The sequence below is a fragment of the Gopherus evgoodei genome, chromosome 2, assembly GCF_007399415.2.
Source record: "Gopherus evgoodei ecotype Sinaloan lineage chromosome 2, rGopEvg1_v1.p, whole genome shotgun sequence".
Taxonomy (NCBI): domain Eukaryota; kingdom Metazoa; phylum Chordata; order Testudines; family Testudinidae; genus Gopherus; species Gopherus evgoodei.
In genome coordinates this window covers 132,402,510-132,418,377 of record NC_044323.1, presented here as the reverse complement: position 1 = coordinate 132,418,377, position 15,868 = coordinate 132,402,510, and the positions used below count along the sequence as shown (strand labels likewise).

At 39.9% G+C, this 15,868-nt stretch overlaps 1 protein-coding gene across 1 annotated transcript in view; it reads left to right on the top strand.

Annotated features, from left to right (window-relative positions):
* CTNND2 (catenin delta 2) overlaps positions 1-15,868 on the top strand; it is a 1,223,799-nt gene that overhangs the window by 975,978 nt on the left and 231,953 nt on the right. The window contains 1 exon segment of the mRNA XM_030551717.1: positions 10,864-11,077. Within this exon segment, the coding sequence (XP_030407577.1) occupies positions 10,864-11,077 (214 nt within the window).

Sequence of the window (15,868 nt, the reverse complement as noted above, 5' to 3'; positions counted from 1 at the left end):
TAACGTTTTTAGAAGGTCTCTTTCTGTAAGGCTATAATATATAACTAAACTATTGTTGTATGTGAAGTAAATAAGGCTTTAAAATGTTTAAGAAGCTTCATTTAAAATTAAATTAAAATGCAGAACCCTCCGGACTGGTGGCCAGGACCTGGGCAGTGTGAGTGCCACTGAAAATCAGCTTGCGTGCCACCTTTGGCACCCATGCCATAGATTGCCTACCCCTGGTCTAGACAGATTTGGTCCTGCCATGTGGGCAGGGGAGTGGACTCGATGACCTCTCGAGCTCCCTTCCAGTCCTAGAGTTTATGAATAGCATGCTGGGCATGAGAAGGAAGGAGGATCTAATGTATTTGGAACACACTAAGCAGCCAGCAAGCTCTGGTTGCTGCTGGGACAAGTAGTAGCTTGGTTCCACCCCTCCACCAATCAGTAAGTGCAGTGAATCAGGCAGCCCCTGCCAGGATCAGCTTTGCCCAGTGTATTGCTAAGACACTGACTCTGCTGAAGCAGCTTTCTGACCCTGGGGATTGAGTACACTCTCTCAGGGCTGGTCCACACTGGGAATTTAAATCAGCATAAAAATCCACACCCCAAGAGACGTATACTTGACTTAACCCCAGTATAGATAGTGCCAGATTGACAGAAGAATTCTTCCGTCAGCCTAGCTACTGCCTCTCAAGGAGGTGAATTACCTGCCCTGGTGGGAGAACCCCTCTCAGTATTACAACATAATCCTGAAACCTTAGGACTGCTGGGACCTAAACTCTGAGAGACTTGCTGGCAATAGACTATTGGGCCAGATGGGGCTGAAAGTTTCCCTATCTTGGATTAAAACCTTGGCCCCTCTTCATTTTTTTGTACCATTCTGGCTTAAACAGACAGTTGATCATTCCCCTTGCATAGGAGAATATCCAGCTAGCACAAAGCCAGCACGGCTGTCCTATACCACCTGGTCATAGCCATTCAGCTTATGGGATGTAGGCCAGAGCACTTCATGCACCAGTGATCCTGGATTGGCAGAACAGACCCTCAGGGACCATTATGATCCAGCATAATTAGAGTATCACTAACAATGTTCTAAATTGCACAAGGGTCCCACAGCTGCCCCCAGGATGGCAGCAGGAGATCTCTCACCTCCCCCGTTTTTGGATCCTGCCCTATCTCCAGCCATAATTATTCTCAATTTGGATGTGGAAGTCTCAGCATTAGTATATACACAGATGTAAGTGTATTTTGTCAGTTATAGTAAGGAGGTGTTTCATCCTCCCAAGTCTGAGTAACAAGAGTACTAGTATCCTGAAAATCATTTGCACATGCATTAGCAGATATTATTTTTATATGAACCACATATTTAAGATAAGAACACAAAAGCTCAAAATGAAAGGTGATATTAGGATAGTTGGAAAAAATTTGCTTCATCTTTCCATCCATAATCCCAGGAATGCTCTTTTAATTTAAACACATACATTAGAACCACTGTTCCCTCTAAGCTGTGTTCATGTACATGCGCACACAGATCCTAAACCCCGCACACATGGTGAAACACTGTGCAAAGAAAAAATGAAATACTACATCGGAGCCAGGCCAAATTATCATTTACAGGTGACTTTTGACATTGTTTGCCCGCCATCTATCCACACAGCCAGATTCTACTAGCTGGCAAGAGTTGGAACGGGAAAGGAGGGCAATGAATCTTTCGTATCCCTCCCCACCAGCATTTCGAACTTGGAACGTTGATCACGTCGGGACGGTCGGGACCCACACATCTCCTTGTAATCTGTTCATTTGGCTGTGTACAAACTCAAGTACATGCGAATAAGTCTAAATGCCTGGCTGTAGTTGCTAAGGAACTGCAAAGATTTCCCAGATATGAACAAAGGTAAGTGTTGTTTTTGTGACTGAAATCTTTCAAAGGCATTGGACTTCATACATTTACTTGTGATGTTTTATCATTTTTCTGCCCTTTTTTTTTTTTGCTGCGTTTTTTTGCTATGCACGAACTTCCGGTATCCTGATCCGAATGATCTCCCATTTGATCTTTTGTCAAGTCACGCTGTTAAGTGCATTGAAATAGTAGCCATATAATAGAAGTATTAATTTTAAATAAACCAATCTGGTAAAAAAACAATCCCAAAATGTCACTGTCTAGAGGTCTAAAGTGTAAAAGAACAGCGACTTCATTTAAGTTTGGATGGCTGGATGAGACTACAGAGACAGTTACACTGAAGTCACATAGTGTAATGCCTGTTAAACTTCGTGAAATATTGACATATGATGAGGACAACGGAGTGGTTTGTGTATACTGTCGAGATGCCAGAGCTTTGGGAGAATTTTCAACAGGAATAATGTGGAACAATGTATGGAAGTTGGATTTCTTAAAGCATCATCTGTCAAGTAATTCTAGATGGTATAACAAGACTTAGAAACAAAAACCCTTCCTTATGGAGAAGATTGCTTAGCATGATTCTTGAAAGTCCAGCTGAAAAGCAGAGGAGGCAAATTAATCTTGAATGTAAGTGCTCAAACCCAGAAGAAATCAAGGTACTTATTGACAAGTGTGTTGTTGGCTATTAAAATGAGCAGCTCAGTGCTTTCTGTTCAGGATATTAATAACCATATGAAAAAGTATGTGCACATACCAGCGAGCTGGAGAACTAAAAATTATGCTTTTGAATTACTTGATATTATCAACTGCATTGTCCAAAATGACCTCATGCATGAAATAGCATCGGCAATGTTTCATACTCTAGCTGTTGATGAAAGCACTGATATAGCCATTAACAGATACTTGATACTCTACTTTAAATATAGATCCACAAATACTGCAGACTATAAAACTTTGTTTGGTGGACTATTACGATTGCAAGAATGTGATGCTGTTTCAATAGTGTCTGCAATCAAAGAGTTTTATAAAAAACACCAACTTGATCTAATGAAAATGGTGATGTTCACATCTGATGGTGCCTCCATGATGTTGGGCAAACTCAGTGGCGTGGCGGCTCAGCTGAAACATGATATTCCACACTTAGTCCAGCAACAGTGCGTTGCACACCAGGAAGACTTGGGGATTTCTGATGCATGGAAAGAGGTCAAACTGATAAGAGACATTGAAACCTTAATGAGAACTGTCTACACGGTGTTCTGTCGGTCATCCATGAGAAAATGCAAATTTCAGGAAATAATGAATGCTTCTGAATGTGAGTCAGTGGCTTTCAGGCCACTTAATGAAGTGCGCTGGTTATCTAGGCACTCTGCGCTTTGAGAAGTTATTCTCAACTATAATCCTCTTCTGGAATATTTTGAGCAAGACAAAGATACTGATCTAGTTTCTAAATACTGCCACAAAAAGCTGAATACCGTGGAATACCGAATAACATTAGAAGTTTTGAATGATGTTTTGTTGGAGCTGGCGTCACTATCCACGCTGCTCCAGAAACGGGGCTTTACATCTCTTGAAGCATCTCACCTTGCCCGAGGTAAACTGAACAAGATCAGAAGACAGTACCTTGGAGATTCAATCTCATGGAGTGACAAAGTTAAGGCTCCCTTAGATATGAGCTCTCAAGAAAATAATGAAATTGATACCAGTTCCATAATAACTTTCATAAACATCTTGTGTGCACATTTGGCAGACAGGTTTCCAGAGAATGAAGTCCGGGAGTGGTCCACTTTTGATTGTGGAGCAAAAGTTAAACGTGACTTCAATTTTGGAATTCATCAGATCAAATCCCTATGTTCAAAATACAAAGACTTTCTTGCTGAAGAGATTGTTATAGTCAGTCAGTACAATGACTTCAAGTTTGCAGTAGCCGAAAGAATCAAAACCCAATTGGTTTTAAGTTTCCTGGATATGAGGGTGGCTCCAGGCACTAGCACACCAAGCCCGTGCCTGGGGTGGCAAGCCACGGGGGGGCGCTCTGCCGGTCGCCGCAAGGGCAGCAGGCAGGTTCCCTTCGGTGGCATGCCTGCAGAGGGTCAGCTGGTCCCCCCGCTTCGGTGGACCTCCCACAGGTGCGCTGCTGAATCCGCAAAACCAGAGACCTGCCGGCAAACTGCCAAAGGCTGCCTGCCTGCTGTGCTTGGGGCGGCAAAATACCTAGAGCTGCCCATGCCTGGATATGGTGACATTTGCTCACCAAAACAAAGAGTTTCAGGATCTTGCAAAGTTGATGGATATTGGAAGAACATTCTTAGCATCAAGTGCAGACTGTGAGGATGGCTTTAGCTTAATGAACACTCTAAAAAATAAACGATGGAATCGTTCACAAGTTGAACATTTGGACGTGCTGCTGTGTATTAAGAGTTACCAGCTGGATGGAGGACTGATAGGTCTGTACAGAGTTTATATTGAATGGGCAAATGAAAAAGATCGCAAGGAAAAACAGTAAGGTTAGTTTAGCAGTCTTTGACATTTTGACCAATAAGGAAATTAAAATGCATTTGTAATTACATATCTTATTCTTGGCTGATAATCATTTATTGATATTTTTTAGGAAAATTTTAAATTTAAAACACAAATCTTGTTTTTCTTTTTTTACTTATAATGTCTCTATCTGAAAACCCATATAAATTGACATAATGGCATACTTATTAAATTGTCTTTATTATATGTTTATCAAAATCTTTTCAGACATGTGTATAGAATTAAAGGTGAAAGTGGACATCAACGGGCAGAAGCCTATGGACTGATAATGATTATGATTAATATGTGCTTGATATATGCTCGTGATTGTCTATAAAAAAAGATCCTAAAGCGTAATGCTTAAAACTAACTTCTGCTTCATGAAGAATGGTTAAATTTCCTTTTTCTAAGTATTTAAAAATGACATTTATAAAATAACATGGTGTAAAACTATTATTATTGCAAGTTACAAATTAAAACTTTTTAAATGTATAAGCATTTTACTTGCTTGGGTGTATTTGCCTCATGGCACAGAAATTTGAACTCTGCTTCAAAAATTTGCACGGAAGAAATTTTTTGCACACACGGCCTGTCAAAAATTAGAGGGAACATTGATTAGAACCTCATTCTTAGTTGACTAATCCATAAACCCAATTCATTCTCACAGAATGTCCCCTCCTTTCAATAAGCACAACCTGAGATTGAAGGTGTCAGTCAATTAAAATTTTAGGCATACAATGCATGTTATAAATATTGAACTACACAAGTTATCTTTTGAGAAATATTATACTGAAATGAATACGTGGTCATTCTGGAAAAAATACATCCCCTGTTAAATCTGCTTGGTAAAATACTGTACCAGAAAAATAAACTATCAAATAAGTCACTAAGGCCTGGTCTACACTAGGAGAGGATCGATCTAAGATACGAAACTTCAGCTATGAGAATAGCATAGCTGAAGTCAACGTATCTTAGATAGATTTAGAATCACTTACTTCGCATCCACGCGGCGCAAGATTGACGGCCGCTGCTTCCCCATTGACTTTGTTTCTGCCTCTTGCCGAGCTGGAGTTCAGCAGTCAATGGGAGAGCAATCAATTTATCACATCTACACTGCATGCAATAAATCGATCCCCGATAGATCAATCGCTACCCGCCAATCCGGCGGGTAGTGTAGATGTAACCTAACATAATGTCATGCAGCTATATCAAGAGTCTCCACATTGGCTCTGACACATCTTCAATATAATATTGACTTTTTATTATGTCAATGGATATGTTGCCCGTTGACCAGATCTATACTTAATTTACCAAGTGATAGAGTAAGCCATTGACACTGTTAAATTTCCTAGAAGAAACACACTGAGAGCTGACCGTGATTTGTCCACTACTGAAGCTAGTGCAACAGTCAATGATATAGATGAGACAGCCATGGAAACCAATACATTACCTTTCCAAAAGACTCCTGTTATGTGGCAATAGGGGGAGCGTACTGTTAGGAAAATAGCGATGCAATGTAGAAGTTATTTCGTCATTACATGTGAATGCATTCAGATTTAGTTCAGTGGCACTATCTTTTATACATACAGAGTTGTGGATATAGGTGAACATCAATATATCAGTTATTGCTACAGTAACTTGAGTATTGTTGTGGCAAGAAACTGACGGTTTTTGTAGAAAGGGAAAAACCATATGGACACACAACCATGTTGCCTGACCAAAGTGAAAATTATTCCAAGACCACCGCCTTAAGTAGCAGGTATGGTTTATGTTTTTGATATAATATAGGTAATTCCAGTGGGTTATTCTGCAATTGATTTGTGTAAATGAGAGCAGAGTTTGGTCCTTGAGTCTTTAGGTGATCCAGTGCTACAGTAATCATTTGTCGTGGTGAGCAAACACCCTGTCTGCATACATGGTCATTTTGCCTTGTGAATGAAGTAAAAAAGCAGCCACTTGTATATTGGTAAATATTGTACCTAACAATAATCTCATCATCTCACCTGAAGAGAGGCACAACGCAAACCCTTGTCAGTTTTCATGTCAGTGTAGAGTAAGTTCTGAAGCTTAGCTTGTGCAAATCATCATGTCTCTCTCTGCCTTAGGTACTTATATGGCCAAAACTCTATTGAAGTCAGTGGAGTTATCACAATTCTCCCAGCTATGTCTGAAACAACTTCTAGGACCATGAGCAAATCATTTTACTTTCCTGTGCCTCAGTTGCCCTAACTGTAAAAAGGGAGTAATAATCCTTCAATATACCTCATAAGAGGGTTATGAGTCTTAATTAATTAATGTTTATAGAGCCTGTGGAGGTTCGTCTGTACTAATTTTATGATTATGTGACCTACCTATTAAGATAGTCAATGCATAGTTATATTGCGCTATTGGATGGTGGGAATTTACTGGTAGAGTTTAATAGTGAGCTGTTGGGTAAAAAAGTAGGGAGGCAACACAATAGTCCAGGTAAGAAACAGGACAGCAAACCCTTGAAAGTCAACAGCCAAGCTGTGAAGAGGTGATTTCCAGGCTCCAGTACAAGCGACCCAGCTGCTTTGTCGAGGCAACAAGCTTAGAGATCAAAATGACACAAAATGCTTATAAAGGCCCCTTAGAGAAAGGGAGTTGGGAGCAAGTGAGTTATCAACCACTGCTCAAGGAAAGTTGCTGATGGGAGACACAGATGTAGAGTGACTGACAACAGCGTCTGCAGTAGGAAAGTTTCTCTCTCCCAGCCCAGAGGTGCAGGTATCTGACCTAAGTAGAACTTACAAAAACATGCGATGGAATGTTAAGGTTGAGGTAAGATCAAAGGTATTTAGGCTTGTGTTTACTCATCTGTAAAATGGAGATAATGACCTACTTTGTAAAGCACTTTAAGCTCTGCTGATGGAAAAACAATATGTAAGAGCTAGATGGTATTATTATTATTTATTATTGTTGTGGCTATCATGCTGTGTTGTTTACTTTTCTCTGATTGCTATATATGTTTGGGTGAATGTACAGTACATTTGTTTTGAAGAATCTGTTTTGTATCACTCTAATCAGCCATTGGTCAGATATTCCTAGAGGGAAGTTGATAGCGGGCCCCCAAATTCATTTATCATGGTTGGAAACAGGGCTGCCACCTAGGGATCCAGCCTAAGAGTGGTGCAACTGCAGGTTCCATCCAGAGAGAGGTGAAGGTAGCAAAACGTATCACCTCAGCAGTGCACTCAAGAAGGATTGCAGAGGGGGAATGGGGTCTAAGGCACCATTCTCCCTGTAACTGCAACAGTACAGTTGATAAAAAGTATGTGTGTGTTGGGGGAGGGGGGGTGTATCCTGATGATCCAGTCTAGAGCTGGGTGAATCATAGGGTTCCACTCTGGGAGAGGTGCAGATAGAAGGCTGTCACTTGGAAATGATGTCCATGCAGAAACTGGGACAGAGATCACAGATGCAGCTCATACATGCACCGTGACAGAGCCCTTTGAGGTCATCAGATGAGTTATATCACATACATGAAAAATATTTATTCTAGGTGTAATTGCTTGAAATTCATTTTTGTTTCCATCACTGTTTCAATCTTTTTCTAAGAAAACATTGAAGTATTTATCAAAAATCATTTTCCACATCTTTTATTTTAAAACCCTATGGTCCAGCCCTATAGTTTCTGTTTTTCATTCCATTGTTACTGATGTCACACATCATAGCAAAACAAGTGATACACTGGGTATATCTGCTTTTAATCCAAATGTTTTCTCTCATTATCTTCCATCAGATCACATAAGCATCCCTCTCTGAAGACTGAAATATCGAGTTCAGCACTTCATGTGCCCTTTACTAAATTGATGTATCAAGTTTAGTGCTTGATATATTAAGTTCAGTTCTTAGTCAATTTATTTCAGCAAATGTTGCATATTGTGTCAAGTGGGTGATATAGCTGTTCCTCATGCAGCACATCAGGTTTGAAAATATGATATATTAGAAAAAGCTGACACATTGGATTCAAAAAGTTGGTGATGGATTCAAAAGTGAATGTTTCTTGTCAGTAAATGTATCTGATTTAGAAAGTGGCAAATATCTTGCATTGCAAATGATCATATTTGCAGTAGTTGAGTTTTGGATCAGTCAGATATATTGCAGAACATATTATTTTTTATCTATTTTTGTGTTTTTTGAACTGAGAGGTATCAGTGTTCCTCCAGCTTGCACAGGCACAGAGTGACAGAGAGATGAATGAGCTCCTGGCATGAGTCTGATGTTATGTACCATTATACAGCCACAACCATAGCCAACCTCTGGTTTTACTACTGAATATTGTGCTTTATAGATAGTCTACAAAATGCCTAGACAGGTGAACACCATGTTGGGAATATTGAATTGCAATTAATACTCTGGGGAAAATACAGACTATCTTCAGATAATTATGATTTTAATTTAAATACTTTATTCTTTGTAATGTGAATATTATATGGACAAGAATATTCTGTTCTGTAAACTGCAAAAAAATGTATAAATTAACATGATGTACCTGCATCTCTCTATTGAGGCACTTTGTATTATATGATTCATACCCTAAAACAGTGATGTCATGATGTGCCATAAGACACAGGGGAGCAGAAAAGCGATGACTGTTATTTCACCAGCATATAATTTTTAATGCTCAAATTTTGACACTGAAAAAGGTACTTATTTTTAAAGGGATGAAAGCGTCTTGCATTCTTGGTTTCAGATAAAAAGACTAAATGTATGAACACACACAACATTAATCATATTTTAACAAATAATTATAATTTACTATATAAGAATGGCCACACTGGGTCAGACCAGTGGTCCATTAGCCCTGTCTCCTGTCTTCCAACAGTGGTCAGTGCCAAATGATTCAGAGGGAATGAACAGAACAGTACGATTACTGAGTGATCCATCCCTTGTCATCCACTCACAGCATCTGGCAGTCAGAGATTTAGGGACACCGAGAACATGGGGTTGCATCCCTGACCATCTTGGCTAATAGCCATTGATAGACCTATCCTCTGTGAACTTATTTTATTCTTTTTTGAACCAAATTATACTTTTGGCCTTCAGAACATTCCTGGAAATGAATTCCAGAGGTTGACTGAGTTGTATGAAAAAGTACTCCCCATGTTTGTTTTAAACCTACTATTTATTAATTTTCATTGAGTGGGCCTTGGTTCATGTGTTATGTGAAGTAGTGAATAACAATTCCTTAGTCACTTTCTCCACATCATTCATGATTTTAAAAAGCTCTATAATATTCCTGCTTAGTTCCAGTCTTTTAAACTTCTCCAGATATGGAAACTGTTCCATACCCCTAATCATTTTTGTTGCTCTTCTCTGTATTTTTTCCAGTTTTATTGGTTTTTGTTTGTTTGTTTGTTTGTTTTTTGAGCTGGGGTTACCAGATCTGCATTCAGTAGTCTAGGTGTGGGCATATCATGGATTTATACAGAGAGGCATTATGATATTTTCTGCCTTAGTAACTATCCCTCCCTTTTCTAATGGATACTAACATTCTGTTAGCTTTTTTGACTGCTGCTGCACAATGATTAGATGTTTTAGAGAACTATCCACAATGACTCCAAGATCTCTTTCTAGAATGGTAACAGCTTATTTAGTCCCCATCATTTTGTATGTATAGCTGTGATTATGTTTTGCAATGTGCATTACTTTACATTTATTGACACTGAATTGCATCTGCAATTTTTGTTGCCCAGTCACCCAGTTTAGTGAAATCCCTTGTAACTCTTTGCAGTCAGATTTGGACTTAATTATCTTGAGTAATTTTGCATTGTCTGCAAACTTTGCCTCCTCACTGTTTACCATTTTCTCCAGGTCAGCAATGAATATGTTGAAACGGTTTTTGACCTTTTAATCAGTTACTGATCTGTGAGAGGACTATTCCTCTTATCCCATGATTGGTTATTTTGCTTAAGAGCCTTTGGTGTGGGACCTTGTCAAAGGCTTTCTGAAAGTTCAGGCATACTATATCGCCAAGATCACCCTTGCCCACATGTTTATTGACCCCATCAAAGAATTCTAATACATTGGTGAGGATAATTTCTCTTTACAAAAGCCCTGTTGACTTTTCTGCAACATGTTGTGTTCAGCTGTGATTCTGACAATTATGTTCTTTACTATAGTTTCAATCAGTTTGCCTGGTAATGAAATTAGGCTTACCGGACAAGTGCAGAAGTCCCTTGTTGAGGCAATTGTTTTGGCTTCTCTTTGTTTCAGTTGCTTTAACAGTTGTGCAATATCTTCACTGCAAAGAGATTTGCTTTCAGTGCTGTCAAAGGGGAGGCGCCAGCACCATATGAACTTGTAGCTGTTCTTGGACCACAAATAAGTGCTATGTATACCCTTAATTTGAGAACCACTGTTTATTAAGCTGAATAATGTGTGCACTACACCTGCTCATTCCCTAATACCATAGTTGTCACTTTTGGCTGTTTCAGATAAGAAGACAAGGAGGAATACAGTTACTGGTGGACCTGTTGGATCATCGAATGACAGAAGTCCACCGTAGTGCCTGTGGAGCTTTGAGAAACTTGGTGTATGGGAAAGCAAATGATGACAACAAAATTGCTCTGAAAAACTGTGGAGGTATCCCAGCATTAGTACGGTTGCTCCGCAAGACTACAGATTTGGAAATCAGAGAACTGGTCACAGGTTTGATTCTTTCTATGTATTTTTTTCATGAATATCAAGTACTAACTAGGTACTAGTACAGTACTCTTTGTGCTGCACAGTGATGTGTATCAGTTGTTTCATAAATAACCTTTTGCTTTATCACTATCTTCCCTGCTTTGCAACTATCATATGCCAACAAATGTACACTTTCAGGTTCTTTGGACAGGCGAAATATTGACTGACTCCAATCAATATTTAACAGGCACTTACTGAAGCAGCAGTGATTTTCTGAGATGGTTCACTCTTTTTTCCCCCACTAGTGGAGAACTGTGTTGATGTGATTGCATTCTATTCACAGGTTATTCTTTGTGCTAACAATTCCATCATTGGGTATACGTTCCCCCTTTTACCTTGTAACTCTTCAGAGCAGAGTTATGCCACACCATCTCTTAAGTATGCAAAGCCTTCCTGACTCTTCTTTGCTTCTTAAAGAAATATGTGTGAGGGGAAGGATGTTAAGGATATGGACAGTGTTTTCTTTTGTTATGAAAATAGCATACTGAACAGTGTATACTGTAAATACAGAAAGTAGAGTTTGGTAAAGAAATTATTTCATATTGTGACAGGGTAAAATCTGGTCTGCAATTGTTTCTGGAGTTGCTTTGTTTTTAATTCAGCATGGGTCTTGGTTTTTGAGCCACACAGCAAAAGAATAAACAAAACCCTTCACTATTAAATTCTCCGGTGTTTTAAATATTTTTCATCTATTTTTGGCCAAAACCAGCATAACTTAAACTAAATGTTAAGAGCAGTTACTTCTTTTTAGGGATTTGTTTGCGTGTTTTGGTGCTAAGGTGAAAAGTACGCAGCTGAAAGGATACTTGAAATATGCTACAGTGTTTCAGTGGGCCGACATAGGTAGCATGAAAATGAGATATAAAGCTCCTTTTCCTCAGCTTGTTTTTGTCCAGCAGAAATGAGAAGTGGAAATGTGGCATAATCAGTTGTAAATTTCACCCTCCTCCCAATTTGAGTGCTGGTTACACATGAATGTTACCATTTTTTCACTCCTATTTGCAGTATATCACAAACTTCCCTTTCCAGAGAGTGGGGCCCTCTGTCAGTTATGATTGTACATGAGCAGAGTTCACTTTTCATAAAGCTTTGTCGTGTTACATCAGCTCCCCCTGCAAGAGGAAGGTGCTTGCAAATATGTGAAATAAACTATGTTAAGCAAAAAACTATATGAAGATTTTTTAATCCTCTGTAATTTGACCCTTCACTTGGCTATTAAAGTGTCAGTGATGTGAAAATTAATTTCATGTTACAAATCAGAAATCTTAAGATCTCTTTAGTTTTTTACAGTGTCCATGTCTCCATTGAAACATTTTTTTTACTAATGGATATGATAAAGATTCTAGTCTTTAGTGATACGAGGATCTATATACACATACCCCTCCCCACTTTTTTCAGAAGATCGTCCACTGTTTAAGGCAACTGATAAGAACAGCCATGTGTTGACTCAGAATTTCCTTGCTCAAGGTGTGTGTGAATCAGCTCCACGATGCATTTTAAGTGTAGATTTTTGTATTTAATTTTGTTTCTTAATTATCACACCTTTCATCTCATACCTGTTATTCATGATCTATTATATTCTTCTTGTCAAGAAGATGCTGTGCTACATGGGGCTCTGATGACGCATCCTGCTGAGTGACAGAATTATTGACAAACCTAATAAAGTGAAACTACAACTTCAGTTTCAACATATTTGTTCTACTCTTGGTTGTGTGGTCTGTCTCCTGACTCCAGGGAGCACTCTGCCTGCTTACTCTGAGCAAATGAGTAGAAAAGTGCTAATGAACTCCTTCAGTAGCTATAATGGAAGTTTCCATGGTATCTGTTGCTGTAATACTAAAGAGATCATTATTATTCAGTTTTTAAGAGAGTAAGTTACCCTGTATATTCCATGCATTAAACAATATATCACTGAATTCTCATGCACTACCAGTGAAAGAAAAAAATAAGCTAACATGCCCTCAGATTGGTTATCTTCAAACAATGTGACTGCTAATGGTAGGTGTCAAACTCTGACCTCTAATAGCTGTAACCAGTAGCTGCAATGAAAGCTGTAGCTAAGAGGGAGGATCGCAGTGCGAGAGAGTACTAAGCATACATAAAAGGGGAGAAATGAGTAGAGCCGGGCAGAGTGAAGTTGTTGAATGGAATCAAAGCCATTTGTAGCTCAGGATGTCATTGCGTTTTTTACTGATTATATATCCCACCGGCTATTTGTGGCCCACTGGTATTTGTGTTTCTGTGCCTCTCTGTATGGGAGACACTTTAGGTTTGATAATGAATTACTGGTAGTGCTACTGCTCTGCTGGGCTCCTATCCAAAGAAATGATGTTCACTATGCCTCAGAGCTTGAATCCTTCAGTAACCAGACTGGTATTGGGCCTCTTCATCAGGGTCCCCACTTGCTTTCTGTAACGACCCTGTAGTGTGGGAGCTGCCGCCAGTCAGATTTCTTCCCTACTGTCCTTTCTGGAAAAGGGAAAATAACTCTCTCAGTAGCCTCCTTTTGTAGTGCTGTGAGAGAGAACATTTCTTTGGTACCACACCTAAGTTGGTGGTAGGTGCCGGAGAGAGGAAGCTTCTGTTGGTTGCAGTCATCTGCTTGAATGGGGTGAATGGGATATACTACATCAGCAGATCCTCCTTTTGCTAGTGAATGAATAGATTGTATTTATCAACAATATACATAATATAGAACTATGTAATGTGTCTGACTATATATAATGTTCTTTATCCATCCATGCTATAGAAAACTTATTTTCTTTCATTTTAGAGGATATTATTGGCTCCATCATAGTCCTATACCTGTCTTACTTATATGACCCCCGTCACCATAGTATCTCAGTGCCTTAGTATTTAATGTATTTATCATCACAACATCCCTGTGAGGTAGGGTAGTATCACTGTCCCCATTTTACACATAGGGAATTGAAACACAGAGGCCCAGATCCACAAAAGGACTGAGGCGTTGCAACACTGAGCGTCATAGTGCCTAAGGCCAGGTCTACACTATGGCCCTATCTTGGTGTGACTACGTTGCTCAGAGGTGTGAAAAATCCACAGTACTGAGTGACCTAGTTACACTGACCTAACTCCCCATGTACACAGAGCTATGTCAAAGGGACAGCTTCTCCCATCAACATAGCTACTGCCTGTGGGAGAGGTGGATTATCTGTGCCCATGGGAGAAGCTGTTCCATTGACATAATAGTGCTACAATGAAGTGCTACAATGGCGCAGCTGCATGGGTGCAGCTATGCCACTGTAGCACTGTATGTGAAGACAAGACCTAACTTTTAGGTGCCTAGAAAATGACAGGAACAAGACTGCAATCCACAAAGCCTAACTAAGGTACCTAGGCTACCTGTACAATATATGGGGAGAGATAGGTGCATGGAGTGACTGGAGTAGGGGCACTGGACCCTGGGTCTCCCACTCCCGGGGGGACATCCTGAGCACCAGGCTACATAGTCATTCTGTCTGTCTCTCTGACCCAGTGACTGTTTCACTATGGTTAAATACTTAGTCTTTGGCCTAGAGTGTGACCATGGGAATGACTCTTTACTCCAGTAGTTAGTGCACTCAGCTAGGAGGTGGGAGACCTTGGGTCCAGTCCTCCTGCTCCAATGATTCTTTCACTATTTATCCACAGTGGAACAGCTTTAACGGGTGTGACAGAGGGAGTCTTACATCAGAATATCTCATAGCCCAGTGGTTGTAGCCCTAGGTGACCCCTGTTCAAATCCTTCCTCCCTCTCTGGCAGAGAAAGGGGGAATTGAGCCTGGGCCTCTCACATCCCAGGCAAGTGCTGTAAACACTGCACTAAAAGTTATAAAGTGGACATCATCACCTCCTCCTCCACCTAGGTCTCAAAAGGGATCCAATCCAGAGGGGGGCCTCTGAGCATGTCTGCTGAATCATGCCATGAGCACAAGTTAGGCAGCTGAACTTCTATCTTCTTCTCTGGCTTCTGAATTGCTCTGTGGCTTAGGTGGGAGATGGGCATTCAGATGCCTAGAGGGAAGCAGCAGTGTGCAAGCCCAGAAGCTGAAACTTGGGCACCAAGTGAGTGTAGGTGCCTGCAAGATTTGCCAGTTTTATTGATCATAGTAGAGCCAAAACTGGGATTTAGGTAGCAAGATACCTTTGTGGATTTGGGCCTGGGAGACTAACTGACCTGTCAAGGGTCACACAAGAAGTCTTTCTCAGAGCAGGAACTTGAACATAGGTCTTCTACAGCCCAGACTAGGGCCCTAACCACTGGACCAGCCTTCCTACAATTATGTTTATAGTAGAGTGATGCATTTGAAATGTCCTGTAGCACTCACATGTGGCTTCACCCTTTGTGAGCAGTGCACCCAATCAAAATTCATGTTGAGAAATTATTTTAAATTGTTCTTCTTTGTAACTAACAAGGTGCTACTGTGTTAACATCTCTTCATGTTAAGCCTAATAAATTATCTCTTAAAATCTTTTGATTTATGTTTAGGCAAGCAATATTGAACATAAGGGGACTGCTCCTGGATTCTATGGTACTGTAAATAAGGCAGGAGGAATTGGAGTAAAAATAATGTAAATATCTACATACAAGTCACTGTATAGCTAATTTTAAACTGCACACATGATACATGTTTGGAACTAATAAGGGAATAAAGGTGAATACGTTTGAGAAGCCATATGGTCAAACAAGAACAGAAAGACTTTTTCCAGGTTTTGGAATTTTTGTCGAGTAGAGGTTAGCAGGCTTTTTGTAAA